Source organism: Anas acuta, chromosome 1 (assembly GCF_963932015.1).
Source record: "Anas acuta chromosome 1, bAnaAcu1.1, whole genome shotgun sequence".
NCBI classification, from domain to species: Eukaryota; Metazoa; Chordata; class Aves; order Anseriformes; family Anatidae; genus Anas; species Anas acuta.
This window is the reverse complement of record NC_088979.1, coordinates 143,635,886-143,662,906: the sequence shown is the minus strand read 5'-3', so window position 1 is coordinate 143,662,906 and position 27,021 is coordinate 143,635,886. Positions and strand designations below refer to the sequence as shown.

Genomic DNA, 27,021 nt, shown 5'->3' with positions numbered 1-27,021 from the left:
AACCTCTTTTGGGTGGTTTGTGGGGACAGGACAAGGGGCAATGGCCACAACATGGATGACAGGAAGTTCCGCAGCAGCGTGCGAAAGAACTTCTTCACAGTGAGGGTGACAGAGCACTGGAACAGGCTGCCCAGGGAGGTTGTGGGCTCTCCTTCTCTGGAGATATTCAAGGCCCGCCTGGATGCCTACCTGGGCAGCCTGCTCTCAGGAGCCTGCTTTGGGAGGGGGGTTGGACCCGATGATCTCCTGAGGTCCCTTCCAACCCCTACAATTCTGTGATTCTGTGACATTCCCTGTCTGAGTCTTCCATAATTCAAATGCTGTTATTTAATTCCTCTCTCCTATCTTTCCGTTAGAAGTCATCGTTAGGAAGAGCATCCGCAGTGCATGTGGCATGCAGACATTTTCCAGTCTTTTACTCTCTGTGGCTAAGAACCTCGAGAGCTGGTCTGTTCTGGAAAACGATCCAACTGATGTTAGAACAGTTGCTTCTACTTCCTTTTGAGAGACCAAATACCAATTCAATCGGAGATTTCCCCTTTTAAGAATAATACAAAAAAGACAACTGGAACGGCAAAAGTTTTATTGTGCAAACAGACTAAGTCCAGAGCAATCAATCCATGACCTAACCAAGTGGAACTGGGAAAGTTTTCTTATTCTAACAGATGAACTCCAGCACTATCAACCAATGAACTAAGAGACTATGAACGTGTGAGGGGGTGCTGCTATCCGTGCTCTGTCTAGCGGGTGCCATGCCTGGGTGCCATTGTGTCTCCTGCAGCTGCCCTGTCTTGTTCGCAGGTGCAGGTCGGGCAGTGTGGGGCTGCCAGGCACTGCCAGCTGTATGGCTGCAAAAGGGCTGCAGCCGAGGCGACTGCCAGCAAGGCCAGTGGAAAGGGTAGCTGACGGCACGGAGGCAGGGCAGCCGGGGGAGCCTGCGGAGCTCTTGCGTTTGGGCACAGGGGGATGTGGGAAGGGAGGACGTGGTGTGGGGAGGGAGCAGGAGCGGCAGCTGAGGTGTGGCTGCTGCCTGCTAGCAGCAGGGAGGGGTCCAGACGCTGCTGCTTGGCCCTGCCTGCTGCTGCAGCAGGATCTGGCAGGGTGGGAGAAGCTCCCTGCGAGGCTGTCGGGGCTCCGCTGGCTTCAGGGGTGGCTTTTGCCCAGTGCCTGGGGACTGGGGACCCTGCGCGTGCCGCTGGCTGTGTTTCTGCTGGAGCTGCTGCCATGGGGTCGTCCTCCTCCATATCAAGGTCTCTGCAGCCAGGCTGGGAATTTAGGCTGCTGCTGGGGCAGCTCTCATCCAGCCCCGCCTGCAGGGCCTTCCTCTTGGGGGCAACTCGTCGCTTGCAGTTCTTGAGCAGGTGGGGAGCAGCTCTCTTGAAGTTGGGGTTATAGTAGTAGAGTAGCTAAAAAATGCAAAGGAGAAGAATTAGTTGCTCCGTGTTTGGGACTGAGAAACAGCAAGAGACGAGAACTGAGGATTTTAATTGGTAAAGGCAATCCTGGCTTAGCAAGATCTATTGGTCGGTTTAAGCCTACAACTTAATGATCCAGTCCTGATGATACAGTCCTGGTGCGTTGCAAATGGCTGAAAATAGAGACTCCTCAGAGCCTGATTTATTGATCTTTGTGTTCCATGGGTTCAAACTCATTGGGTACCACCCAAATGAACGTTATCTGCATTTCTACCCCTCAGCAATGCTAGCTCTAAAACACCTGGAAGTAGCCTGAACAAGCAAGTCAGATCAGAACATCTGCTGTTATCAGAATACTGTGAGAATTGGTTCACGCGTGGAGCAATGGAGGTACCTTCCTAGGAGCAGAAAATGCATCCTCTTCTTTAGGAAGATCAGGAAGCGAGGCAGAGCTTTGCGGGTCCTGCTGCAGTTTTCTGAATCCATAGAGATTAAGCTGACGGATGAAACTTTGCATTCTCTCAGTCTCAAAAACTCTCGGAGGTCTTGTCCTTCCCAGCACTTCCGCTTCAAACATTTCCTTGTCGATCACGATACAGTTTCCAGAGGGACCCCACCAGATGGCCTTAAATTCCTCACTTTCAGCCAGTTGCCAGAGTTTCCTTGGGAAGCTGAGGGATGAGCAGACGTTGTCCTGGCCAGCGTCCTCCTCAGAAGAATGATGAGGAAGGTGTTTGGTCTCAGGGTCCTCAGGGAGAGCTTGGGGATCTTTTTCTCCCCTTGTTGATGCTCCAGGAGCATCACAAGCTGCTCCTTTATCCTGTGCCAGAGGCTCAGGAGCAGGGGAGTCCGAAGACTCAAACAGCTCGTCTGGAGCAAAACCGTACGACATGTCTTCTGGCAGTGGCTCCTGTTTGATGTCATTTATCTCGTTGTCACTCGAGTTTCTGTCTGCAGCCATTTCTGCCAGAGGCTACTGCTGGTGCTGCCAGTCAGCCAGTGAGGCTCAACGGACTGTCTGGGGGTTCTGGTGGGGGAAGCTCAAACGTCACCGTGACGACCCAGTGTCACCACGATGACATCACAGTGTGGCTCTGTCTGGAGCAGCCGGAGCAGGCATATTGCTGGTCCTGCAACGTAGCTATGGGTGTTTTGACTCAAGAGCCAAGAAGCAAATCAAGCCATTTAAAAGGCATCAGCCCTCAGCTGGCCGTTGCTTCCCCGTCCCTGTGTGGTCCCCTGAATAGCCCCCTTCCAGCCTCCTTGATGTCCCTCCGGCTTCTCCAGCTGGGGAGGGAAATCAGGCTCCCAGGCAGGCAAGGTTAACACAAGCAAACAGCAATCTCTTACCAGTTTGTCACTGTTACTTGCAAATGCTTAGGGACTTCAATAGCGCTATTTCAGCAAGGTGATGCTCTGCAATGCCAGTGGTCTGCCAGAGGCTGCTCTGTAGGTCCAACTAGAACAAGACGCTACGTACATTTTGAGAATGCCATGAACGGAAGATGTGCAACCCTTCCTTTCTTGATTCAGTTCCTATGCTTTGATTGGATATGTTAGCAATTGAGAAAGCAAGCCAACACACTCAGTGTGTTCTCTTAGCCTTTTAAATCACACCCCCCCCCTTCTGCAGAATTCTCTTCATGTATCCTCGCAATGCCAACAAAGTCTACGAAAAAGGGTTTTCTGCTTGAAAGATAAAAGCAGGAAGCTATTTCCGTAAAGATTTAGTAGAAAGTACAGGTCTTTTCTGAGCCACAGTGTCAGCAAAGAGTTCAATGTCATACTAATTTCAGAGGCTGATGTATTCCATCAGTTTACCCTGATAAACTAACCACAACTTTTGTCTTCTATGAAGAAGTTAGTCAAGCCACTGAAATCTTTAGACGCGTGCACAGGTATGTTCTTATCCACTTGCTACAGGCCTGAGCAATAAGCTTCAACAAAAGAAGCCTTCAGTGCCATCCTTTCTGCATATCACTGAAAGACGCAACACAGATGCCACTTCAAAATCTCCAAGGTTCATTGCGAAGAGCACACCCCGTCTGGAAGAATGTCTAGGGCTTCCTTGCCAACGTTTTCATATCTTTCACTCACCTGTGCAGCAAACAACAAATATTTCACCTGGCTGTGCATTCGTATTGCTTCTACCTCCTTGGAAAAGGGCCATACAACATAAACAAATGGAAAAGCTTACAAGGGAAGCAAACAATCACAAGCAACAGAAACATACAGTGCTCTTCTCCATACACCTCTGACTAAAAATTCATTTGGAAGAAAGCAGACTAGTCACAGTTCTATGACCAATGGCAGTGTGAACTAAATCTCCAGAGCGGCAGGAACAGTAGAGCTTGCCTCTGAGACTGATAATCCCAGCCTCAGAAGGCTAATTTCTGCAGGACTTGATCAAGAACAAGGACAAAGCTAGTTCCATCTCCAACTTCTTGCTCTTGCATGTGGGAAGCCTTCACAAGTATTTTTGCAGTAGGGCGCTGGACCTTGAAAAGCAGTCACACATCTTGGTCACTAACAGCTCACCTGGACTGCAGCTCCTGGTTTTTCCTGTGCGTCCAGTATAAGCTCCCGAATTTCAAGCTATATCTAAAGATACGCTGAATGCATGAAGTAGGAAAAGAAAGCAATGCGGATTAACATCACTGGGTCAGTTCTCTAAAAGCCAAAACGACAAACATCTATGAAAAACAAAATCACAAAGACCCGAACGTCTCCCCTGCAACATACATTGGACATCCTTGTTATTGGTTCTGTGCTATTTTGACAGCGTGCAGAGGTTTCACTGTTGCTTCTGCAACATGAGAGAAGCCTGAATTTAGACCTATAAGCTGAATTCACATATGTGTGTCTTACGAACAAGATCTCTACATTACAGTTTAATTGTAGTGTTTTATCTCCCCTGGGAATGTACTCATCTCACACCAATTTTATGTATTTTTTTCCCCAAAGTGTAATAACAACACTACGTTCTTGAAAATAACTGGAGCAAGTGTCACCTTATGCCAGAGAGTAAGGTGCATGACTTCATTAGATTAAGCAACTCGTCTTCAGATTTTTATTGTTTTTTAAAATCAGAATGGAGACTTCCGTACTAGCCCTACTTAGACTGCATACATTAAGTAAGGAATTACTACTGCTTTGAGGATGCTGTCCTACAGCTGGCCAGCTTTCTTGATGATTATCCTAGAAAATAATTTCTGTCTAGAAATGTGTCTAGATCTTCTGTCTAGTGTAGAACTCAGTATTATTTGCATAGTAATATAGACACACTTTGCACAGTATGAGAAAGAAGCTAGAAGTCAGTCTTTCCACAATGTTGACTTGACTTTATTCAGAAGAGGATGCTGTTCTATCCCCAGCTTCATCTCTCTGATTACCATATTGTAGGCAGACAAAACGTGGCAACCACCAACATCAGGAGATTAATACACCAGCTATTTCAGTCAGTTTTCCAAACACTGCATTGTCTAGGCGTACTCTCTTCTAAATCTGCAGTGGTTTGGGAGAACAAAGTACCCAATGACTAAGCGTCTTCTGCATCTGCTTGATGGCCATGCTGGATAGAGCTCATTTACTTTCCTCCAATCCAGTGAAGAATGTAACAAAATGGCATACACAAGTCCTCTGGCAGGGTGACACACTTCCAGTTAGCATCCAGAACCGTCTGGACCCATGCTAAGAGAAACAGTAGTTTACAGCCTTGAAGGCTTCTGAAGCAAGAATGCTAGAATGCACGGAAATGGTGAAAAGCTGCAAGGGTTAAGTTCAGACTGCACATTAGGAAAGAATTCTTTACTGTGGGGCGATCAAACCCTGGAACAGGCATCCTTGAGAGGTGCTTGACACCCCAGGACTCCCAGTGTTCCAGAGGCATTTGGGCAATGCCCTCAAGAATGGGCTTTAGCTTTTGATTCTCCTTGAAGAGGTCAGACAGTTGGACTCGATCTTTGAAGGTCCCTTCCAACTGAACTATCTTATTCTAGGAAAACTCGCTTCCAGCTCTCTCAAGATAGTAGCAGCATCATTTCTAACAAAAAGCTTGGCCAGATGATTGTAGCCGTTTTGTTCATTGCTAAAGGGGAAAAGACATATCCATGAGGCAAGTTTCCATAGTGTTTTTGTTTATCTTACACATTAAAACATTAGCCTCCTTTAGAATTTAAATAATCAAGTTTTATTATTTTATTTTATTTTATTTTATTTTATTTTATTTTATTTTATTTTATTTTATTTTATTTTATTTTATTTTATTTTATTTCATTTCATTTCATTTCATTTCATTTCATTTCATTTCATTATTTATTTATTTATTTATTTATTTATTTTGTGAAATAACACCTAGGAATGTGCTACATCAAGAGGAACTCATTCATTTCTGCATTAGCACAGCTTGTCTTCCATGCCCTTTCACAATCGAAAGCCAACAGGCACTGGACAACGCCAAGATTAAGACAAGTGATGAGATGCTTGGTGAAATGGAATGACCAAAGGCAAAGCCTCCAGCAGCCTGATCGTGTATGATGAAACACAATGCACTTCAGCAAAGACACCTAGAACACTGCTGTACGATTCTTGGTTGCATGCGAAGCAGTCATGCACTTTTGAGACTTATTTGCACAACTTCTCTGTGCTGTTTTGCATGTTTTGAACTTTTGGTGCTTTTCTATAACAAGCTGGAATAACCAAAACGTTTTTATTAGATTATCTGAATACTTACTTTTATTACTAAATCTGTTTTCGTTGCACTGTATGTGGGTGGGTAAATGACTGGGGAAAAAAAAAAAAAAAAAAAAAAAAAAGGAGGTCAAAAAGTTGCATGCAACTCATTATGACTGGATGTTATGGTAGTACCAAAATATTTACCCACATTTCAATCTGTTAGATACCCTTACACCAAATCTCTTTACTCTTTGTGGCACCTGGCTTTTGGATTAAATAATGTTCTTGCTTTCCATCGAAGGATCTCTAATATTGCATTAAGAATGACCTCTTTCATAGAAAGCCTAGCAAAGTAAGCTGTCTTTCAGATTTCACGACCTTGGACTCCTCACATTTTTATCTCTAGAAGTTGTTTATATTTGGGATTTGGAGTTACTTTCCTCCAAAATGCGCATACCAGTCCCTAGGAAGAAAAAGAACCCTATCCTGGCTGAAACCCGCACAGCTCTTTACCTGATTTTCCCCAAGTCTCACAGCAGAAGATCCAAAGCAATGGTATTTGGCATGTTAAAGGAATGGGGTTTTACAATTTAAAAGACTTCTCCAATTTGTATCCATTATAATACTCTGAGAAGAGTAAAGGCTCAACATGTCTCTTTTCATAGCTTCTGAATTCTCTGTTTTTTCAGGTTTGGACTCTCCAAAGCCATTGGTTTCTCAGCTCCTTCATAAAAGTTAGCTCAGAAATTGAATCAAAGGTTGTTCCTGCCTGCCAATAAAGTGTGAACTTTGCAAGCATTCACCCGAAGGTGAATTGGGGATGGTATTAATGTTACACATATCTTAAGCGTGGGAGGCAGAGGGATTTGGCCAACCTCTTTTGGGTGGTTTGTGGGGACAGGACAAGGGGCAATGGCCACAACATGGATGACAGGAAGTTCCGCAGCAGCGTGCGAAAGAACTTCTTCACAGTGAGGGTGACAGAGCACTGGAACAGGCTGCCCAGGGAGGTTGTGGGCTCTCCTTCTCTGGAGATATTCAAGGCCCGCCTGGATGCCTACCTGGGCAGCCTGCTCTCAGGAGCCTGCTTTGGGAGGGGGGTTGGACCCGATGATCTCCTGAGGTCCCTTCCAACCCCTACAATTCTGTGATTCTGTGACATTCCCTGTCTGAGTCTTCCATAATTCAAATGCTGTTATTTAATTCCTCTCTCCTATCTTTCCGTTAGAAGTCATCGTTAGGAAGAGCATCCGCAGTGCATGTGGCATGCAGACATTTTCCAGTCTTTTACTCTCTGTGGCTAAGAACCTCGAGAGCTGGTCTGTTCTGGAAAACGATCCAACTGATGTTAGAACAGTTGCTTCTACTTCCTTTTGAGAGACCAAATACCAATTCAATCGGAGATTTCCCCTTTTAAGAATAATACAAAAAAGACAACTGGAACGGCAAAAGTTTTATTGTGCAAACAGACTAAGTCCAGAGCAATCAATCCATGACCTAACCAAGTGGAACTGGGAAAGTTTTCTTATTCTAACAGATGAACTCCAGCACTATCAACCAATGAACTAAGAGACTATGAACGTGTGAGGGGGTGCTGCTATCCGTGCTCTGTCTAGCGGGTGCCATGCCTGGGTGCCATTGTGTCTCCTGCAGCTGCCCTGTCTTGTTCGCAGGTGCAGGTCGGGCAGTGTGGGGCTGCCAGGCACTGCCAGCTGTATGGCTGCAAAAGGGCTGCAGCCGAGGCGACTGCCAGCAAGGCCAGTGGAAAGGGTAGCTGACGGCACGGAGGCAGGGCAGCCGGGGGAGCCTGCGGAGCTCTTGCGTTTGGGCACAGGGGGATGTGGGAAGGGAGGACGTGGTGTGGGGAGGGAGCAGGAGCGGCAGCTGAGGTGTGGCTGCTGCCTGCTAGCAGCAGGGAGGGGTCCAGACGCTGCTGCTTGGCCCTGCCTGCTGCTGCAGCAGGATCTGGCAGGGTGGGAGAAGCTCCCTGCGAGGCTGTCGGGGCTCCGCTGGCTTCAGGGGTGGCTTTTGCCCAGTGCCTGGGGACTGGGGACCCTGCGCGTGCCGCTGGCTGTGTTTCTGCTGGAGCTGCTGCCATGGGGTCGTCCTCCTCCATATCAAGGTCTCTGCAGCCAGGCTGGGAATTTAGGCTGCTGCTGGGGCAGCTCTCATCCAGCCCCGCCTGCAGGGCCTTCCTCTTGGGGGCAACTCGTCGCTTGCAGTTCTTGAGCAGGTGGGGAGCAGCTCTCTTGAAGTTGGGGTTATAGTAGTAGAGTAGCTAAAAAATGCAAAGGAGAAGAATTAGTTGCTCCGTGTTTGGGACTGAGAAACAGCAAGAGACGAGAACTGAGGATTTTAATTGGTAAAGGCAATCCTGGCTTAGCAAGATCTATTGGTCGGTTTAAGCCTACAACTTAATGATCCAGTCCTGATGATACAGTCCTGGTGCGTTGCAAATGGCTGAAAATAGAGACTCCTCAGAGCCTGATTTATTGATCTTTGTGTTCCATGGGTTCAAACTCATTGGGTACCACCCAAATGAACGTTATCTGCATTTCTACCCCTCAGCAATGCTAGCTCTAAAACACCTGGAAGTAGCCTGAACAAGCAAGTCAGATCAGAACATCTGCTGTTATCAGAATACTGTGAGAATTGGTTCACGCGTGGAGCAATGGAGGTACCTTCCTAGGAGCAGAAAATGCATCCTCTTCTTTAGGAAGATCAGGAAGCGAGGCAGAGCTTTGCGGGTCCTGCTGCAGTTTTCTGAATCCATAGAGATTAAGCTGACGGATGAAACTTTGCATTCTCTCAGTCTCAAAAACTCTCGGAGGTCTTGTCCTTCCCAGCACTTCCGCTTCAAACATTTCCTTGTCGATCACGATACAGTTTCCAGAGGGACCCCACCAGATGGCCTTAAATTCCTCACTTTCAGCCAGTTGCCAGAGTTTCCTTGGGAAGCTGAGGGATGAGCAGACGTTGTCCTGGCCAGCGTCCTCCTCAGAAGAATGATGAGGAAGGTGTTTGGTCTCAGGGTCCTCAGGGAGAGCTTGGGGATCTTTTTCTCCCCTTGTTGATGCTCCAGGAGCATCACAAGCTGCTCCTTTATCCTGTGCCAGAGGCTCAGGAGCAGGGGAGTCCGAAGACTCAAACAGCTCGTCTGGAGCAAAACCGTACGACATGTCTTCTGGCAGTGGCTCCTGTTTGATGTCATTTATCTCGTTGTCACTCGAGTTTCCGTCTGCAGCCATTTCTGCCAGAGGCTACTGCTGGTGCTGCCAGTCAGCCAGTGAGGCTCAACGGACTGTCTGGGGGTTCTGGTGGGGGAAGCTCAAACGTCACCGTGACGACCCAGTGTCACCACGATGACATCACAGTGTGGCTCTGTCTGGAGCAGCCGGAGCAGGCATATTGCTGGTCCTGCAACGTAGTGTTTTGACTCAAGAGCCAAGAAGCAAATCAAGCCATTTAAAAGGCATCAGCCCTCACCTGGCCGTTGCTTCCCCTTCCCTGTGTGGTCCCCTGAATAGCCCCCTTCCAGCCTCCTTGATGTCCCTCCGGCTTCTCCAGCTGGGGAGGGAAATCAGGCTCCCAGGCAGGCAAGGTTAACACAAGCAAACAGCAATCTCTTACCAGTTTGTCACTGTTACTTGCAAATGCTTAGGGACTTCAATAGCGCTGTTTCAGCAAGGTGATGCTCTGCAATGCCAGTGGTCTGCCAGAGGCTGCTCTGTAGGTCCAACTAGAACAAGACGCTACGTACATTTTGAGAATGCCATGAACGGAAGATGTGCAACCCTTCCTTTCTTGATTCAGTTCCTATGCTTTGATTGGATATGTTAGCAATTGAGAAAGCAAGCCAACACACTCAGTGTGTTCTCTTAGCCTTTTAAATCACACCCCCCCCCTTCTGCAGAATTCTCTTCATGTATCCTCGCAATGCCAACAAAGTCTACGAAAAAGGGTTTTCTGCTTGAAAGATAAAAGCAGGAAGCTATTTCCGTAAAGATTTAGTAGAAAGTACAGGTCTTTTCTGAGCCACAGTGTCAGCAAAGAGTTCAATGTCATACTAATTTCAGAGGCTGATGTATTCCATCAGTTTACCCTGATAAACTAACCACAACTTTTGTCTTCTATGAAGAAGTTAGTCAAGCCACTGAAATCTTTAGACGCGTGCACAGGTATGTTCTTATCCACTTGCTACAGGCCTGAGCAATAAGCTTCAACAAAAGAAGCCTTCAGTGCCATCCTTTCTGCGTATCACTGAAAGACGCAACACAGATGCCACTTCAAAATCTCCAAGGTTCATTGCGAAGAGCACACCCCGTCTGGAAGAATGTCTAGGGCTTCCTTGCCAACGTTTTCATATCTTTCACTCACCTGTGCAGCAAACAACAAATATTTCACCTGGCTGTGCATTCGTATTGCTTCTACCTCCTTGGAAAAGGGCCATACAACATAAACAAATGGAAAAGCTTACAAGGGAAGCAAACAATCACAAGCAACAGAAACATACAGTGCTCTTCTCCATACACCTCTGACTAAAAATTCATTTGGAAGAAAGCAGACTAGTCACAGTTCTATGACCAATGGCAGTGTGAACTAAATCTCCAGAGCGGCAGGAACAGTAGAGCTTGCCTCTGAGACTGATAATCCCAGCCTCAGAAGGCTAATTTCTGCAGGACTTGATCAAGAACAAGGACAAAGCTAGTTCCATCTCCAACTTCTTGCTCTTGCATGTGGGAAGCCTTCACAAGTATTTTTGCAGTAGGGCGCTGGACCTTGAAAAGCAGTCACACATCTTGGTCACTAACAGCTCACCTGGACTGCAGCTCCTGGTTTTTCCTGTGCGTCCAGTATAAGCTCCCGAATTTCAAGCTATATCTAAAGATACGCTGAATGCATGAAGTAGGAAAAGAAAGCAATGCGGATTAACATCACTGGGTCAGTTCTCTAAAAGCCAAAACGACAAACATCTATGAAAAACAAAATCACAAAGACCCGAACGTCTCCCCTGCAACATACATTGGACATCCTTGTTATTGGTTCTGTGCTATTTTGACAGCGTGCAGAGGTTTCACTGTTGCTTCTGCAACATGAGAGAAGCCTGAATTTAGACCTATAAGCTGAATTCACATATGTGTGTCTTACGAACAAGATCTCTACATTACAGTTTAATTGTAGTGTTTTATCTCCCCTGGGAATGTACTCATCTCACACCAATTTTATGTATTTTTTTCCCCAAAGTGTAATAACAACACTACGTTCTTGAAAATAACTGGAGCAAGTGTCACCTTATGCCAGAGAGTAAGGTGCATGACTTCATTAGATTAAGCAACTCGTCTTCAGATTTTTATTGTTTTTTAAAATCAGAATGGAGACTTCCGTACTAGCCCTACTTAGACTGCATACATTAAGTAAGGAATTACTACTGCTTTGAGGATGCTGTCCTACAGCTGGCCAGCTTTCTTGATGATTATCCTAGAAAATAATTTCTGTCTAGAAATGTGTCTAGATCTTCTGTCTAGTGTAGAACTCAGTATTATTTGCATAGTAATATAGACACACTTTGCACAGTATGAGAAAGAAGCTAGAAGTCAGTCTTTCCACAATGTTGACTTGACTTTATTCAGAAGAGGATGCTGTTCTATCCCCAGCTTCATCTCTCTGATTACCATATTGTAGGCAGACAAAACGTGGCAACCACCAACATCAGGAGATTAATACACCAGCTATTTCAGTCAGTTTTCCAAACACTGCATTGTCTAGGCGTACTCTCTTCTAAATCTGCAGTGGTTTGGGAGAACAAAGTACCCAATGACTAAGCGTCTTCTGCATCTGCTTGATGGCCATGCTGGATAGAGCTCATTTACTTTCCTCCAATCCAGTGAAGAATGTAACAAAATGGCATACACAAGTCCTCTGGCAGGGTGACACACTTCCAGTTAGCATCCAGAACCGTCTGGACCCATGCTAAGAGAAACAGTAGTTTACAGCCTTGAAGGCTTCTGAAGCAAGAATGCTAGAATGCACGGAAATGGTGAAAAGCTGCAAGGGTTAAGTTCAGACTGCACATTAGGAAAGAATTCTTTACTGTGGGGCGATCAAACCCTGGAACAGGCATCCTTGAGAGGTGCTTGACACCCCAGGACTCCCAGTGTTCCAGAGGCATTTGGGCAATGCCCTCAAGAATGGGCTTTAGCTTTTGATTCTCCTTGAAGAGGTCAGACAGTTGGACTCGATCTTTGAAGGTCCCTTCCAACTGAACTATCTTATTCTAGGAAAACTCGCTTCCAGCTCTCTCAAGATAGTAGCAGCATCATTTCTAACAAAAAGCTTGGCCGGATGATTGTAGCCGTTTTGTTCATTGCTAAAGGGGAAAAGACATATCCATGAGGCAAGTTTCCATAGTGTTTTTGTTTATCTTACACATTAAAACATTAGCCTCCTTTAGAATTTAAATAATCAAGTTTTATTATTTTATTTTATTTTATTTTATTTTATTTTATTTTATTTTATTTTATTTTATTTCATTTCATTTCATTTCATTTCATTTCATTTCATTTCATTATTTATTTATTTATTTATTTATTTATTTATTTTGTGAAATAACACCTAGGAATGTGCTACATCAAGAGGAACTCATTCATTTCTGCATTAGCACAGCTTGTCTTCCATGCCCTTTCACAATCGAAAGCCAACAGGCACTGGACAACGCCAAGATTAAGACAAGTGATGAGATGCTTGGTGAAATGGAATGACCAAAGGCAAAGCCTCCAGCAGCCTGATCGTGTATGATGAAACACAATGCACTTCAGCAAAGACACCTAGAACACTGCTGTACGATTCTTGGTTGCATGCGAAGCAGTCATGCACTTTTGAGACTTATTTGCACAACTTCTCTGTGCTGTTTTGCATGTTTTGAACTTTTGGTGCTTTTCTATAACAAGCTGGAATAACCAAAACGTTTTTATTAGATTATCTGAATACTTACTTTTATTACTAAATCTGTTTTCGTTGCACTGTATGTGGGTGGGTAAATGACTGGGGAAAAAAAAAAAAAAAAAAAAAAAAAAAGGAGGTCAAAAAGTTGCATGCAACTCATTATGACTGGATGTTATGGTAGTACCAAAATATTTACCCACATTTCAATCTGTTAGATACCCTTACACCAAATCTCTTTACTCTTTGTGGCACCTGGCTTTTGGATTAAATAATGTTCTTGCTTTCCATCGAAGGATCTCTAATATTGCATTAAGAATGACCTCTTTCATAGAAAGCCTAGCAAAGTAAGCTGTCTTTCAGATTTCACGACTTTGGACTCCTCACATTTTTATCTCTAGAAGTTGTTTATATTTGGGATTTGGAGTTACTTTCCTCCAAAATGCGCATACCAGTCCCTAGGAAGAAAAAGAACCCTATCCTGGCTGAAACCCGCACAGCTCTTTACCTGATTTTCCCCAAGTCTCACAGCAGAAGATCCAAAGCAATGGTATTTGGCATGTTAAAGGAATGGGGTTTTACAATTTAAAAGACTTCTCCAATTTGTATCCATTATAATACTCTGAGAAGAGTAAAGGCTCAACATGTCTCTTTTCATAGCTTCTGAATTCTCTGTTTTTTCAGGTTTGGACTCTCCAAAGCCATTGGTTTCTCAGCTCCTTCATAAAAGTTAGCTCAGAAATTGAATCAAAGGTTGTTCCTGCCTGCCAATAAAGTGTGAACTTTGCAAGCATTCACCCGAAGGTGAATTGGGGATGGTATTAATGTTACACATATCTTAAGCGTGGGAGGCAGAGGGATTTGGCCAACCTCTTTTGGGTGGTTTGTGGGGACAGGACAAGGGGCAATGGCCACAACATGGATGACAGGAAGTTCCGCAGCAGCGTGCGAAAGAACTTCTTCACAGTGAGGGTGACAGAGCACTGGAACAGGCTGCCCAGGGAGGTTGTGGGCTCTCCTTCTCTGGAGATATTCAAGGCCCGCCTGGATGCCTACCTGGGCAGCCTGCTCTCAGGAGCCTGCTTTGGGAGGGGGGTTGGACCCGATGATCTCCTGAGGTCCCTTCCAACCCCTACAATTCTGTGATTCTGTGACATTCCCTGTCTGAGTCTTCCATAATTCAAATGCTGTTATTTAATTCCTCTCTCCTATCTTTCCGTTAGAAGTCATCGTTAGGAAGAGCATCCGCAGTGCATGTGGCATGCAGACATTTTCCAGTCTTTTACTCTCTGTGGCTAAGAACCTCGAGAGCTGGTCTGTTCTGGAAAACGATCCAACTGATGTTAGAACAGTTGCTTCTACTTCCTTTTGAGAGACCAAATACCAATTCAATCGGAGATTTCCCCTTTTAAGAATAATACAAAAAAGACAACTGGAACGGCAAAAGTTTTATTGTGCAAACAGACTAAGTCCAGAGCAATCAATCCATGACCTAACCAAGTGGAACTGGGAAAGTTTTCTTATTCTAACAGATGAACTCCAGCACTATCAACCAATGAACTAAGAGACTATGAACGTGTGAGGGGGTGCTGCTATCCGTGCTCTGTCTAGCGGGTGCCATGCCTGGGTGCCATTGTGTCTCCTGCAGCTGCCCTGTCTTGTTCGCAGGTGCAGGTCGGGCAGTGTGGGGCTGCCAGGCACTGCCAGCTGTATGGCTGCAAAAGGGCTGCAGCCGAGGCGACTGCCAGCAAGGCCAGTGGAAAGGGTAGCTGACGGCACGGAGGCAGGGCAGCCGGGGGAGCCTGCGGAGCTCTTGCGTTTGGGCACAGGGGGATGTGGGAAGGGAGGACGTGGTGTGGGGAGGGAGCAGGAGCGGCAGCTGAGGTGTGGCTGCTGCCTGCTAGCAGCAGGGAGGGGTCCAGACGCTGCTGCTTGGCCCTGCCTGCTGCTGCAGCAGGATCTGGCAGGGTGGGAGAAGCTCCCTGCGAGGCTGTCGGGGCTCCGCTGGCTTCAGGGGTGGCTTTTGCCCAGTGCCTGGGGACTGGGGACCCTGCGCGTGCCGCTGGCTGTGTTTCTGCTGGAGCTGCTGCCATGGGGTCGTCCTCCTCCATATCAAGGTCTCTGCAGCCAGGCTGGGAATTTAGGCTGCTGCTGGGGCAGCTCTCATCCAGCCCCGCCTGCAGGGCCTTCCTCTTGGGGGCAACTCGTCGCTTGCAGTTCTTGAGCAGGTGGGGAGCAGCTCTCTTGAAGTTGGGGTTATAGTAGTAGAGTAGCTAAAAAATGCAAAGGAGAAGAATTAGTTGCTCCGTGTTTGGGACTGAGAAACAGCAAGAGACGAGAACTGAGGATTTTAATTGGTAAAGGCAATCCTGGCTTAGCAAGATCTATTGGTCGGTTTAAGCCTACAACTTAATGATCCAGTCCTGATGATACAGTCCTGGTGCGTTGCAAATGGCTGAAAATAGAGACTCCTCAGAGCCTGATTTATTGATCTTTGTGTTCCATGGGTTCAAACTCATTGGGTACCACCCAAATGAACGTTATCTGCATTTCTACCCCTCAGCAATGCTAGCTCTAAAACACCTGGAAGTAGCCTGAACAAGCAAGTCAGATCAGAACATCTGCTGTTATCAGAATACTGTGAGAATTGGTTCACGCGTGGAGCAATGGAGGTACCTTCCTAGGAGCAGAAAATGCATCCTCTTCTTTAGGAAGATCAGGAAGCGAGGCAGAGCTTTGCGGGTCCTGCTGCAGTTTTCTGAATCCATAGAGATTAAGCTGACGGATGAAACTTTGCATTCTCTCAGTCTCAAAAACTCTCGGAGGTCTTGTCCTTCCCAGCACTTCCGCTTCAAACATTTCCTTGTCGATCACGATACAGTTTCCAGAGGGACCCCACCAGATGGCCTTAAATTCCTCACTTTCAGCCAGTTGCCAGAGTTTCCTTGGGAAGCTGAGGGATGAGCAGACGTTGTCCTGGCCAGCGTCCTCCTCAGAAGAATGATGAGGAAGGTGTTTGGTCTCAGGGTCCTCAGGGAGAGCTTGGGGATCTTTTTCTCCCCTTGTTGATGCTCCAGGAGCATCACAAGCTGCTCCTTTATCCTGTGCCAGAGGCTCAGGAGCAGGGGAGTCCGAAGACTCAAACAGCTCGTCTGGAGCAAAACCGTACGACATGTCTTCTGGCAGTGGCTCCTGTTTGATGTCATTTATCTCGTTGTCACTCGAGTTTCCGTCTGCAGCCATTTCTGCCAGAGGCTACTGCTGGTGCTGCCAGTCAGCCAGTGAGGCTCAACGGACTGTCTGGGGGTTCTGGTGGGGGAAGCTCAAACGTCACCGTGACGACCCAGTGTCACCACGATGACATCACAGTGTGGCTCTGTCTGGAGCAGCCGGAGCAGGCATATTGCTGGTCCTGCAACGTAGCTATGGGTGTTTTGACTCAAGAGCCAAGAAGCAAATCAAGCCATTTAAAAGGCATCAGCCCTCAGCTGGCCGTTGCTTCCCCGTCCCTGTGTGGTCCCCTGAATAGCCCCCTTCCAGCCTCCTTGATGTCCCTCCGGCTTCTCCAGCTGGGGAGGGAAATCAGGCTCCCAGGCAGGCAAGGTTAACACAAGCAAACAGCAATCTCTTACCAGTTTGTCACTGTTACTTGCAAATGCTTAGGGACTTCAATAGCGCTATTTCAGCAAGGTGATGCTCTGCAATGCCAGTGGTCTGCCAGAGGCTGCTCTGTAGGTCCAACTAGAACAAGACCCTACGTACATTTTGAGAATGCCATGAACGGAAGATGTGCAACCCTTCCTTTCTTGATTCAGTTCCTATGCTTTGATTGGATATGTTAGCAATTGAGAAAGCAAGCCAACACACTCAGTGTGTTCTCTTAGCCTTTTAAATCACACCCCCCCCCTTCTGCAGAATTCTCTTCATGTATCCTCGCAATGCCAACAAAGTCTACGAAAAAGGGTTTTCTGCTTGAAAGATAAAAGCAGGAAGCTATTTCCGTAAAGATTTAGTAGAAAGTACAGGTCTTTTCTGAGCCACAGTGTCAGCAAAGAGTTCAATGTCATACTAATTTCAGAGGCTGATGTATTCCATCAGTTTACCCTGATAAACTAACCACAACTTTTGTCTTCTATGAAGAAGTTAGTCAAGCCACTGAAATCTTTAGACGCGTGCACAGGTATGTTCTTATCCACTTGCTACAGGCCTGAGCAATAAGCTTCAACAAAAGAAGCCTTCAGTGCCATCCTTTCTGCGTATCACTGAAAGACGCAACACAGATGCCACTTCAAAATCTCCAAGGTTCATTGCGAAGAGCACACCCCGTCTGGAAGAATGTCTAGGGCTTCCTTGCCAACGTTTTCATATCTTTCACTCACCTGTGCAGCAAACAACAAATATTTCACCTGGCTGTGCATTCGTATTGCTTCTACCTCCTTGGAAAAGGGCCATACAACATAAACAAATGGAAAAGCTTACAAGGGAAGCAAACAATCACAAGCAACAGAAACATACAGTGCTCTTCTCCATACACCTCTGACTAAAAATTCATTTGGAAGAAAGCAGACTAGTCACAGTTCTATGACCAATGGCAGTGTGAACTAAATCTCCAGAGCGGCAGGAACAGTAGAGCTTGCCTCTGAGACTGATAATCCCAGCCTCAGAAGGCTAATTTCTGCAGGACTTGATCAAGAACAAGGACAAAGCTAGTTCCATCTCCAACTTCTTGCTCTTGCATGTGGGAAGCCTTCACAAGTATTTTTGCAGTAGGGCGCTGGACCTTGAAAAGCAGTCACACATCTTGGTCACTAACAGCTCACCTGGACTGCAGCTCCTGGTTTTTCCTGTGCGTCCAGTATAAGCTCCCGAATTTCAAGCTATATCTAAAGATACGCTGAATGCATGAAGTAGGAAAAGAAAGCAATGCGGATTAACATCACTGGGTCAGTTCTCTAAAAGCCAAAACGACAAACATCTATGAAAAACAAAATCACAAAGACCCGAACGTCTCCCCTGCAACATACATTGGACATCCTTGTTATTGGTTCTGTGCTATTTTGACAGCGTGCAGAGGTTTCACTGTTGCTTCTGCAACATGAGAGAAGCCTGAATTTAGACCTATAAGCTGAATTCACATATGTGTGTCTTACGAACAAGATCTCTACATTACAGTTTAATTGTAGTGTTTTATCTCCCCTGGGAATGTACTCATCTCACACCAATTTTATGTATTTTTTTCCCCAAAGTGTAATAACAACACTACGTTCTTGAAAATAACTGGAGCAAGTGTCACCTTATGCCAGAGAGTAAGGTGCATGACTTCATTAGATTAAGCAACTCGTCTTCAGATTTTTATTGTTTTTTAAAATCAGAATGGAGACTTCCGTACTAGCCCTACTTAGACTGCATACATTAAGTAAGGAATTACTACTGCTTTGAAGATGCTGTCCTACAGCTGGCCAGCTTTCTTGATGATTATCCTAGAAAATAATTTCTGTCTAGAAATGTGTCTAGATCTTCTGTATAGTTGTCCTGGTTTCAGTTAGAACAGAATTAATTTTCTTCCTAGTAGCTGGTGGAATGCTGTGTTTTGGCTTAGGATGAGAAGTGTGCTGATAACACCCCGATGCTTTAATTGTTGCAGAGCAGTGCTTATACTAAGCCAAGGTCATCTCAGCCTTTTGCTCTGTCTTGCCAACAGGCAGGCTGCTGGTGCAGTAAGAGCTGGCAGGGGACAGACCCAGGACAGGTGACCCAAACTAGCCAAAGGGGTATTCCATACCATCTGACGTCATGCTAAACAATATATAGGGGTGGCTAGCCGGGGGGAGGGGTCCGGACTGCTCAGGGTTAGGCTGGGCATCGGTCAGCGGGTGGTGAGCAATTGCATTGTGCATCACTTGTTTGTACATATTATTATTATTTTCCTATTATCACCATTGTATTATTATTATTGTTATTGTTATTGTTATTGTTATTGTTATTGTTATTGTTATTGTTATTGTTATTATTATTTTCCTGTCTTATTAAACTGTCTTTATCTCAACTCACGGGCTTCACTTTCCATTTCTCTCCCCCGTCCCAGAGAGGGAGGGGGGAGGGTGAGCGAACGGCTGCGTGGTGTTTAGCTGCCGGCCGGGTTAAACCACGACAGTCTTTTTGGCGCCCAACGTGGTGCACGAAAGGTTGAGACAACGGCAGATCTGACCAGAGTGTGTTAAACTAAAATTAGTGTAAGGATTAGACCTGCTTAATAGTCACTTGTCATGATGCTGATTGCTTTAATCTCAACTCTGCTGCACCTGTTTTCCAAATTGAGTATTATAGTACATTATTTTCTGTATTTGCTCTCTGTCGTGATGTTTATCCTGGTTTCAGATCATTATGGTACTGAGTGTTACAGCAATGGCTTATGAGACGATAAGATATCTGGTCATGACTCTAACTTGGTATTTATACTCAGTAACATCGTGGACTCTGTACTTTGGAAACAGTATCTTGGGAACTATTAGCAATTATACCTATTGTTTTTCTCCATTAGGGAGTCAATCTGTGGAGGGGAAAGGGGAAGATATTTTTTCTTACTTGATTACTCTCCCTTTCTCCTTCACCACCCCTGTATCCTCCTGGATCACTCTGCCTTCCTCCTTCACCACCCTCTTATCTCCTGAGCTTGTCACAATAGCTCTCCAAGATATTGAATATTCTTGGGATACTCAGACTACCATAGTCTTGTTGTTCTGCCTCCTGAATGCACTTCAGATTCTGCTTAAAGTTAAACAACTACTTAGGAAGCTCATCCGGAGATCTGCCCGGAGGCAGTATAGTTGTGGGTGGCAGGGAGTATGGGTGGATATGGGCAGGCATCTAGAGCAGTTGGCACCCCCAGTGTTTTGGAAATTCACCCCTGAACAATGGCAAAATCCTCAAAAACTGGCAGAATGCTTGAAAAAAAGGTGTCATGATTCTGGCAGTTCCAAAGTAACACAAATCATTGTAACGTGCTGGGGCCTAGCTCATGCCTATCGAGCTGCCATTGATACTGCTATCAACTTAGTGACAGACCCTGCGGCCACTCCAAGCCCTGTGACAGATCCAACGGCCACTGTGACCCCTACGATGGACTCTGCAGCCGCTCCAGTCCCAGCTCCTGCAGTCGCTCCAGTCCCAGCTCCTGCAGCCGCTCCAGTCCCAGCCCCTGCAGTTGCTCCAGTCCCAGCTCCTGCAGTCACTCCAGTCCCAGCTCCTGCAGCCGCTCCAGTCCCAGCCCCTGCAGTTGCTCCAGTCCCAGCTCCTGCAGCCGCTCCAGTCCCAGCTCCTGCAGTCGCTCCAGTCCCAGCTCCTGCAGTCGCTCCAGTCCCAGCCCCTGCAGCTGCTCCAGTCCCAGCTCCTGCAGCCGCTCCAGTCCCAGTTCCTGCAGCTGCTCCAGTCCCAGCTCCTGCAGCCGCTCCAGTCCCAGCTCCTGCAACTGCTCCAACTCCAGTTCCTGCAGCCGCTCCAGCTCCTGTGGCCGTGTCAGAGAAACGAGCTGTAGCAGTGCAAGTTGATCCTGCAGAGGGTATTACAACCCCTGTGGCAGACCCTGTAACAAGGCCAGAGAAACGAGCAGTAGCAGTGCAAGTTGACCCTGCAGAGGGTATTCCAACCTCTGTGGCAGACCCTGTAACAAGGTCAGAGAAACAAGCAGTAGCAGTGCAAGCTGCCCCTGTAGAGAAGGTGAAAAAATGGTATAGAGATTCAGGTCGTTTAGAACGCAGAGTCTTCTGCCAAATCTAGGTATAGAGACGACGGAGACGACAACGACGCTGGGCCATCAAGGATTCAGGAGGAGGAAGATGAGGATGCCGAAAAATCAACAGTAACTACCCGAAGTCTAAACGAGCGCGAGCTACGAGATGTGCGAAAAGATTTTGGTCATTGTATAGGTGAGCAGCTTGTCACCTGGCTGCTCCGGTGCTGGGACTCTGGAGCCAATTGTGTGGAATTAGATGGCAGGGAAGCCAAGCGGCTGGGATCCCTTGCTCGAGACGCCGGCATTGACAAAGCAATTGCAGATGGAGCACAATCCACCAGCCTCTGGAGGCGTCTCCTCTCAGCTGTGAGGGAAAGGTATCCCTTCAAGGAAGAACTTTTATGTCTACCAGGCAAGTGGACCACTATGGAGAAGGGAATCCAGTACCTGAGGGAATTAGCCGTACAGGAAGTGATTTATGAGGATCCAGACCTCAGACAAACATCCAAAGATCCAGATGAAGTCAGGTGTACACGACCCATGTGGCGGAAGTTTGTACGGAGTGCACCATCATCACATGCCAGCTCATTGGCAATAATGGCCTGGAAAGAGGATGAGGAACCCACAGTGGATGAAGTGGCTAAACAACTCCAGCAGTACGAAGAAAGTCTTTCCTCTTCCTTACAGGCCTGCGTCTCAGCTGTGGAGAAACTTTCTGAAAAGGTTCACCAACTTGAAGAGAATCTATCTTCCTCCCCACCTGAACCAACCAGTGTCCAACGAACGAAAGAGAACACCTGGGAGAAACTTTCTGAAAAGTTTCGCCAACTTGAAGAGAGATTATTCTCCTCTGTACCTGAACAGAGCAGTGTCTCAGCTATCAGGGGTAGGCGTTCATCTACACAAGGAAGACGATATGGTGGGTGCTCACCCTGTGCCACCCTGTGGTTTTACTTACGAGACCATGGAGAGGACATGAGAAAATGGGATGGAAAATCTACCGAGACCCTAGAGGCACGGGTACGTGAGTTGCAAAAGAAAACAATCAGGAAAAAAGGATTCTCTGAAAAGTTTGCTGCTCCAACTTCCAGCAGACAGTCCTTCAAACACAGAAACGAAGAAGATTCTGACCAGGATTAGGGGGGCCCTGCCTCCAGCCAGGGGGAGGAAAGGGACAATCGAGTTTATTGGACTGTGTGGATTCGGTGGCCTGGCACGTCACACGCACAGAAGTATAAGGCTTTAGTAGACACCGGTGCACAATGTATTATAATGCCATCAAGCTATAAAGGACCAGAGCCCATCTGTATTTGTGGAGTGACAGGGGGATCTCAGCAGTTGACTGTATTGGAGGCTGAAGTGAGTCTGACTGGGAATGAGTGGGAAAAGCACCGCATTGTGACTGGCCCGGATGCTCCATGTATCCTTGGCATAGACTATCTTAGAATAGGATATTTCAAGGACCCAAAAGGTTTCCGGTGGGCTTTTGGTATAGCTGCCTTAGAGACAGAGGGCATTAAACAATTGTCTACCTTGCCTGGTCTCTCAGAGGACCCCTCTGTTGTGGGGTTGTTGAGGGTCGAAGAACAGCAAGTGCCAATCGCTACCACAACTGTGCACCGGCAGCAATATCGCACTAACCGAGACTCCCTGATTCCCATCCATAAGCTAATTCGTCAATTGGAGAGCCAAGGAGTGATCAGCAAGACTCATTCACCTTTCAATAGTCCCATACGGCCAGTGCGGAAGTCTAATGGTGAGTGGAGACTAACAGTGGACTATCGTGGCCTGAACGAAGTGACGCCACCACTGAGTGCTGCAGTGCCGGACATGCTGGAACTTCAGTACGAACTCGAGTCGAAGGCAGCCAAGTGGTACGCCACAATTGATATTGCTAATGCATTTTTCTCCACCCCTCTAGCAGCAGAGTGCAGGCCACAATTTGCCTTCACTTGGAGGGGAGTCCAATATACTTGGAATCAGCTGCCCCAGGGGTGGAATCACAGCCCTACCATTTGCCATGGGCTGATCCAGTCTGCTCTGGAGCAGGGGGAAGCTCCTGAACACCTGCAGTACATCGATGACATTATTGTGTGGGGTGACACAGCAGAGGAAGTTTTCGAGAAAGGGAAGAAAATAGTCCAAATCCTTCTGAAAGCCGGTTTTGCCATAAAACAAAATAAAGTCAAAGGACCTGCATGAGAGATCCAGTTTTTAGGAATAAAATGGCAAGATGGACGTCGTCAAATCCCAATGGATGTGATCAACAAAATAACAGCTATGTCTCCACCAACTAACAAAAAAGAAACACAGACTTTCCTAGGTGTTGTGGGGTTTTGGAGAATGCACATCCCAAATTACAGTCTGATTGTAAACCCGCTCTACCAAGTAACCCGTAAGAAGAATGAGTTTGAATGGGGCCCTGAACAACAACAAGCCTTTGAACAAATCAAGCAGGAAATAGTCCATGCAGTAGCCCTTGGGCCAGTTCGAACAGGACCAGATGTAAAGAATGTGCTCTACACTGCAGCCAGGGAGAATGACCCCACCTGGAGCCTCTGGCAAAGAGAACATGGGGAAACTCAAGTTCGACCCTCTAAAGAGCTTAAGTTCTTAAGTAAAGTTAAGTTCAACCCCTAAAGAGCTTAAGTAAAAGACTTATATTTCCTTATACATATGTGCCTTATACATATATGAAAGGAATAATGATGATGGATGTTGTAGAAAATGTTTTCAGGATAAAAGGCCAATGACAAGAGTATCAAATACTCATTAAAATTGTGTTTTGATAAGTGAAACAATGAAAAGAGAAAAAACATCTGTCATGTGGCTTTATACATCTGTAAGCTATGTTGCAATAATAACATAGGACTCCCCTTCTTTTCCTGAAGTGACTATCAAAATATTTACATGTTGCTTCTCTAAAACAGCGCTGAAAAATTTGGAAGCACAAGGCTTCAGATAGGGCCTTGGTTTTAATAATCATACACACATACACACATTCCTATTCTGCAATAACATTTTGACTTTTACACTGGGAATTTAAATATGAGCTTTTTACAAGAAACTAGATTTAGTACCTTCATTCTGTGTATGCAAGAATGGAAGCCCGATCTCTGTTGTTACCCTGTTGTACTTAGTATCCTATTCTAATATCTATAGTATCCTATTCTAATATCTATATCCTATATCTATCCACCCCTTATTCCATATCATTTATGTCATGCTCAGGTTACACTCTTTCCCGTACATTCTAATTAGTCACCATTTTCATCTAGGGTATATAGTAGTCATGGTAGTGATGACATACATTATTATATAGTAAGTGACATGATACAATTCAATTCATGAGCTATTCTCACTCAGTATTAAATCCCCTTGAGGTACACACCGGACCTCTCCGTTCTTTTGCATTACACACCAAGTGTATCTAGGTCCCTGAGCAATAGCAATTCCACAAATGGGTTTGCCTTTTCCTGAGGCAGGAGTAGCCCAGACTGTTTTACCCAGCATATTTCTTACATGCACTACAGGAACTTTATCCCCTTCTACAGTACGTAACAGATTTGATTGGGCAGGTCCAGCTCAGTTGGCAGATCCCCTAGTATTGACTAACCAGGTGGCTTTTGCCAAATGTGTATCCCAATTTTTGAATGTCCCAGCGCCCATTGCTTTCAACGTAGTCTTTAACAGTCCACTGTATCGTTCAACTTTCCCAGAGGCTGGTGCATGATAGGGGGGGATGTGATACACCCACTCAATACCACGCTCTTTGGCCCAAGTGTCTATAAGGTTGTTTTGGAAACGAGTCCCATTGTCTGACTCTATTCTTTCTGGGGTGCCATGTTGCCTTGGACTTGCTTTTCAAGGCCCAGAATAGTGTCCTGGGCGGTGGCATGAGGCACAGGATATGTTTCCAGCCATCCGGTGGTTGCTTCCACCATTGTAAGCACATGGCGCTTGCCATTGCGAGTTTGAGGGAGTGTGATGTAATCAATCTGCCAGGCCTCTCCATATTTATATTTCAGCCATCGTCCTCCATACCAAAGAGGCTTTGACCATTTGGCTTGCTTGATTGCAGCACATGTTTCACAGTCATGAATAACCTGTGCTATAGCGTCCATGGTCAGGTCCACCCCTCGATCACGAGCCCATCTGTATGTTGCATCTCTACCTTGATGGCCTGAGGTGTCATGGGCCCATCGGGCTATAAATAATTCACCTTTATGCTGCCAATCCAGGTCCACCTGAGCTACTTCAATCTTAGCAGCCTGATCCACCTGCTGGTTGTTTTGATGTTCTTCAGTAGCCCGATTCTTGGGCACATGAGCATCTACGTGGCGTACTTTCACAGCCAGGTTCTCTACCCGAGCAGCAATATCTTGCCACAATGCAGCAGCCCAGATGGGTTTGCCCCTACGCTGCCAGTTGTTTTGCTTCCATTGCTGTAACCATCCCCACAGGGCATTTGGTACCATCCATGAATCAGTGTAGAGATAAAGAACAGGCCATTTTTCTCGTTTAGCAATGTCAAAAGCCAGCTGAATGGCCTTCACTTCTGCAAACTGACTCGATTCACCTTCTCCTTCAGCAGCTTCTGTGACTCGTCGTGTAGGACTCCATACAGCAGCCTTCCATCTCCAATGCTTCCCCAATACGACAGGACCCATCAGTGAACAGGGCATATATCTTCTCATTCTCTGGTAACTAGTTGTAAAGTGGGGCTTCTTCAGCACGACCTACCTCCTCCTCTGATGATATCCCAAAGTATTTGCAGTTGTCGTGCTTTAACCTGGCCAGCAGCTAAACACCACACAGCTGTTTGCTCACCCTCCCCCCTCCCTCTCTGGGATAACAATAATAACAATAATAACAATGATGATAATAGTACTACTACTACTAATGTGCACTAACAAGTTGGTGCTCTATACAGACAGCCACCGCAGGAGCTTGCAGCGACACAAGGACTGAGCTGCAAGGAAGCAAGAGTGCCTTGTAAGCAAGCTCCTTTTGCTGGAGTAATGAGTGGTGCTGCTGCTCCTCTGACAGCAGCAGTCCCACCAGCACGGTGGGACAGAAAGAAATTCAGTCTAAGCACTGTAGAGCCCCTGTCAGAGTGTTTTGTGGCCAAAGAAGGAACAAATTGCTGAAAGAGGGAGCAAACTAGTTTCCAGACCCACTCCTGAAGACTCTGGTTTCAGACTAGGACACTCAATCTCCTTTGAAATTCTCTTGGTGCCAGCACCTGAAGAAGAGGAGGCTGGTGCTCTCGCTCCTTCTGCAAAAGACAGAGCCCCCCGACGTTTCCCCAGGAAGGGCAGGAAAAAGCAGCCAAAGAGGTTGTGAATCAGAACCTTTATTTGAGCCAGGTTTGAGAGACATGGGGTGGGGTAGGGTGGCGCGGAGGCTTGCTGAGCTCTCTTCGTCCATAACTGCGGGGCCCGCTGGTGTGCTTGTAGGACCATGGCCGGGTAGGACAGGATCCTTGTGTGCTTCCTGCTCCTTTGGTGGCTGTGCTTGTAGAACGCTGCACCAGCCTTCAGGTCAGCGGCCGCAGAGGGAGAGGACGGTGGCAGACGTTGGTGTGCTCGGAGCACTGTGATGGGATGAGAAAGGGAAATGATCCAAAAGAGCAGCCCCAGCCTGTTGCCAGGGTCAGCCCCTGTATCCCCAGGAGAGGCTCTGTGAGCCTGACAGCAAGGCTGTCCATCCCGCGTCTCCCTCATGGGCAAGAGTCAGCCGTGTTGGGCCAGGCCCATCACCTTCCCGCAGGCATTGAGTCCATGGTGGGGAAAGGGTTGGGGCGATCTTATCTGTCCTGGAGAGCGGGGCGAGTTCTCCGTCGGAGGGCTGGAAGAGAGAGGCCAGGAGTGTGCCATGGCTTCATTCCCTCACTGCCAGTGTGTGTCCAGCTGTAATAGAGCAGGTGACAAACAGAGCAGCCACCCCTTCCAACACGGGAAGCCACCCCTTCCTCCCTGTGCGAGGCTCTCCCAGCCTCACAACAGTGCCGTCCATCTCACGTCTCAGTGACAGTCCGGAGATGCCGATCATAGCCCAACCATTTCATCTTCTGGCGTGCTGTGAGACTGTGGTGGGTGTGGGTTGGGGGCGGCTTATCTGTCCTGTAGAGTGTTGTCAGCTCTCCCTTCCAGCTGAGTTCTCGAGCTGTGTTTCTGGCTGAAAGAGAGGAAGCACCAAAGGGAGCAGCATCCCCTGTGACCACGGGCAGCCCCTGCCCCTGTGCCCAAGAGTCTCTAG

The 27,021-nt window shown here is 46.7% G+C and overlaps 3 protein-coding genes across 3 annotated transcripts; all 3 read right to left on the bottom strand.

The window, feature by feature from the left end:
* Positions 1-740: 740 nt before the first annotated feature.
* Positions 741-2,376, bottom strand: LOC137865263 (heat shock transcription factor, Y-linked-like). The gene is made up of 2 exons (XM_068700565.1): positions 1,810-2,376; positions 741-1,406 (listed from the first exon to the last, which is right to left on the bottom strand). The coding sequence occupies exons 1-2, from the start codon at positions 2,374-2,376 to the stop codon at positions 741-743; spliced, it is 1,233 nt and encodes a 410-aa protein (XP_068556666.1).
* Positions 2,377-7,701: 5,325 nt separating this feature from the next.
* LOC137864650 (heat shock transcription factor, Y-linked-like) lies at positions 7,702-9,435 on the bottom strand. The gene is made up of 2 exons (XM_068699388.1): positions 8,771-9,435; positions 7,702-8,367 (listed from the first exon to the last, which is right to left on the bottom strand). Exons 1-2 carry the CDS (start codon positions 9,335-9,337, stop codon positions 7,702-7,704), a joined length of 1,233 nt encoding a protein of 410 aa, XP_068555489.1. The 5' UTR covers positions 9,338-9,435.
* A 5,200-nt stretch (positions 9,436-14,635) lies between these two features.
* On the bottom strand, positions 14,636-16,628 carry LOC137864055 (heat shock transcription factor, Y-linked-like). The gene is made up of 2 exons (XM_068698204.1): positions 15,705-16,628; positions 14,636-15,301 (listed from the first exon to the last, which is right to left on the bottom strand). Exons 1-2 carry the CDS (start codon positions 16,269-16,271, stop codon positions 14,636-14,638), a joined length of 1,233 nt encoding a protein of 410 aa, XP_068554305.1. The 5' UTR covers positions 16,272-16,628.
* Positions 16,629-27,021: the final 10,393 nt, after the last annotated feature.